At 42.7% G+C, this 3,516-nt stretch overlaps 1 protein-coding gene across 1 annotated transcript; it reads right to left on the reverse strand.

The window, feature by feature from the left end:
* Positions 1-606: 606 nt before the first annotated feature.
* Positions 607-3,077, reverse strand: LOC114573365 (proto-oncogene c-Fos). Its single transcript, XM_028605530.1, has 4 exons — positions 2,849-3,077; positions 2,107-2,295; positions 1,497-1,604; positions 607-1,323 (listed from the first exon to the last, which is right to left on the reverse strand). Exons 1-4 carry the CDS (start codon positions 2,975-2,977, stop codon positions 607-609), a joined length of 1,143 nt encoding a protein of 380 aa, XP_028461331.1. The 5' UTR covers positions 2,978-3,077.
* Positions 3,078-3,516: the final 439 nt, after the last annotated feature.

Here is a 3,516-nt window from a genome sequence, read left to right on the forward strand (position 1 = left end):
TGTGGCAAGATTGTTGAATGATAACAACAGCAAGACATCGTTTGTGGTGGTCTCATTTTATTTCCAGCGTTATACAATTTTTGCATCGGATCATTTTTGATAAGTAAAAAAAATAAACTATGTCATAAAATACATCTTGATAAAATACATGACGTGATTTTTTTTTATTATGGAAAAACTTGAAAGGAAATGTCATGTTAGGGGACACCTTACAGCAAGATGTGACACCTATACACTACACATTAGTAACCCTGCTATTTTCACTTGTTACAATACAACTTTGTCAACAGTATTACACACACATTATGCTATTGAGCATGATCTAACGTCACATGACATTTAAAAACACTAGATACCACCTCTTCTTGGATTACGGATGACTTGTATTTGCATGCATTTTTGTCTCACCTCAGAGAATCGCACCAGCAGTATGAAAGAAGTCAACCCGGTTACAGTCACAGAAAACATGTCATGTACACAACCTTTGATGTTTAGATTCACACAACATCAAAACTCACACTACAAAACATTGTTTTTAAGAGAGAGATCATAGCTTGCTGGCTGGTTAGAATACAATTACAGTATCATTGCATAACTTCTTTGCATTCACAAGGCCAGAAGTGTTGGAGAGTTAAGATCTTTCATTAACTCAGATGCACCGAGGCTGCCTTTGAGGCTCTCAAAGCCCTCATCCAAGGAATCAATCTCAGAGTAATTAAAGGAAAACACTGTGCGGTAATTGCTACAAGTTGGACTGGAAGACATGACTGGCGTGCTCAAAGATTCAAGGTCGTTCGCCACTGACTTGTACAGGGTTTCCCAGTCTGAGAGGCAGAAGGGGCTGCTCAGGTCTATGTCAGGGACAGATGCAGCCATATCTGGACTCACTGCCATCTCCAGGCTGGGCACCAAGTCATCCAGGTCATCTCCTTTCAAGTCCTCCAGAGCCTCCTCTTCTGCACTCGAACACAGGAGGATGTTGGAGTTCCCCAAAATGGCTGCAGCAGGGATGCAAGGGACAGTGTCCATGTCTTGACCAATAGAGGCTTCTCCGATGGCCGTGTTGCTCTCTGGATGTTTTCCATTCTCTAACATGGACAGCAGCTGTGGGGAGGCCGGAGGATCTTGCAGCATTATGTTAACATCATCATCTTCACTATTATCCTCCTCCTCATCATTATCATCATCATCATTGTCATTTACAGGAAGTTTGCAGGATGGTTTGTGGGAGACTAAGACCTGTTCCAGTCTCTCCTTCTCCCTCAGCAGGTCGGCTATCTCTGTCTGGAGCGCAGACTTCTCATCTTCGAGCTTGTCAGTTTCCTGAGGTGAAGAGGGACAAAATCAGAAAAAAAGACTTGGCCCTGGTGCTCTGCAGTCATCCCTGCTGTGCCCCTGTTGTCTTTATTTGACATGTCATAAAGTGCTGTATATGTCCGCCGCTTTAGAGGAGTGCATATGCTGTGTGGATGTCCTCTATATGATTGCATACTTACAGCTTGCAGAGTGTCTATCAGCTCCCTTCGTCTGTTACGACACTTTGCTGCAGCAATCTTGTTCCTCTCTCTCCTGATCCTCCTCCTTTCTTCCTCCTCTTTGGAAGCCTAAAATTAATCAGAAATAAGCCATTTAAATGCGCATCCTTCTGAGTTTTGCCATATCAGCACTTGGCTCGTTAGCACAATTTCACATGCCAAAATAAAAGAAGAAGAAGAAAAAATCTTCCTTGCAGTGTATGCTGGGAATACTGATCTGGTCGGTGCAGACTCTCTTTCATTCCAGGCGTTAAAACCCTGCACTACTGGCACGGTCTAGTCGGCCACGTGAGCGCGCACTTTTATGCAATTTCCCCATCCCATTCATAAACAGTGCTGTGCTCGTTACTCCTAAAGTAATCGCTGCACCAATTAGACATAATCCAATCACCTGATGTGTTATTCCCTGCAGTCATTTATTGCACTACTCGTGTACGTTCACTTTAAAAAAAACAACAACAATTGCATCCTCCTTCACGTCCTGTTGTCATTGATTGATTGATTGATTGATTGACGTTATTTTTGAAACTGACATTTCATTACCCCCTCCCCGCCCTGTTTTCTTGCATACCTTTTCTTTCAGCCCTTTCCTGTTGGAGGGCTTTGCCTTGTTTGCCGCGGAAGACGACTGAGTTTTGGTTTTTGCACGGCGGGACGACGGGGAGACAGATGTGATGACTGTCGGCTGCACCATCCACCTTAGATCCGTAGAGGTTGAGATTGCAGTCACGGTCGGAACAAAGGAGTCTGCTGCACTGATCTCAGTATCCTGGAAAAACCCACATCACAGATACATGCATATGCATAATTTAGCTTATCTGATGATTGAGGAACAACGTTCGTGGCTGACATTTAGATGTGCTTAAATGGTACATCAATCATTTGGCTGAGAAATGGCAAAAAAGACAAAAACCAATAGCCTCCTGTCCACGAATCTATCAAAATCAGATACATGCATATTTATCACGTCCTTATCACTCATTTTCATCATCATTATAATCACTCTAAAATGAAAGGTCATAAGCAAGACATGTCTGTGTTTACAAACAATTTCCCTGGAATTATAGACAGAACATGAATTACGCTGTAGCCTATTGCGGATTTACAGATGCATGGAGACTATAGAGATTGCCTATGTGTTTGTATAGAATCGTTTTCAGCACGGGACCGTAAAATGCTGTGTATGGAATGTTCTTGGATATGTGTGAACATTCTGCACTAGTCGCCCTTTTGCAACCTATATTAGCCTTATGCGTGAATGATCCTGCAATATTTGTGTGGAATATTTTTTGGATGATCAGATCCGTTCCTACCTTGGCGCTGTCCACTGATGATGAAAGCGAGTCAGGAGGATGCTGGCTGCACCCAGGGGTGTCCCCGCCAGGCGATGCTGTGCTACAGCTGGACGATGAGTCGAATTCAGTGCTGGAGTCTGGATGCATGTTCCTCTCGTCCAAAATCACTGCATACAAATATAGAACAGTCTATCTAATCTAAGTAGAAAACTGACTTCTAAACCCCTTACTTATAATTCCATTTGCCGGGTTCATAAATGGCACTGTGCAGATAGTAGAGAGGCCCGCCTTTTATAGTGAGCTGGAATTTTATGAATGAAATCTGTGTGGTGAGACCGAACCATCGCACAGAGGGAGAGGTAAGGGAGAAAAAAAAGCGAGCAGATGTTTTCCAATTTAACAATTAAATCCGTGGAATGTCTGAACAACAATATAAGCAACCTTTTCATTTCCACTTAGCTATTTTATTAACTCACATATCAAAAAATATCGAGTATATATTAAGTGACACCCCCGCCTGCATGAAGTGCTCATCGCCATGAATGAACTACGTCATTTCATGTATGCAGCATCTGCATCATGTAGCCTACATTATGTTCCCTATACGTCCATATGTTCACAATACGTATCTTAATGGTATTGGCCCATTCATGGAAACAAGAGAAGGAAGGTGATAGGAACGTACA

The sequence above is a fragment of the Perca flavescens genome, chromosome 18 (genome assembly GCF_004354835.1).
Source record: "Perca flavescens isolate YP-PL-M2 chromosome 18, PFLA_1.0, whole genome shotgun sequence".
Taxonomy (NCBI): domain Eukaryota; kingdom Metazoa; phylum Chordata; class Actinopteri; order Perciformes; family Percidae; genus Perca; species Perca flavescens.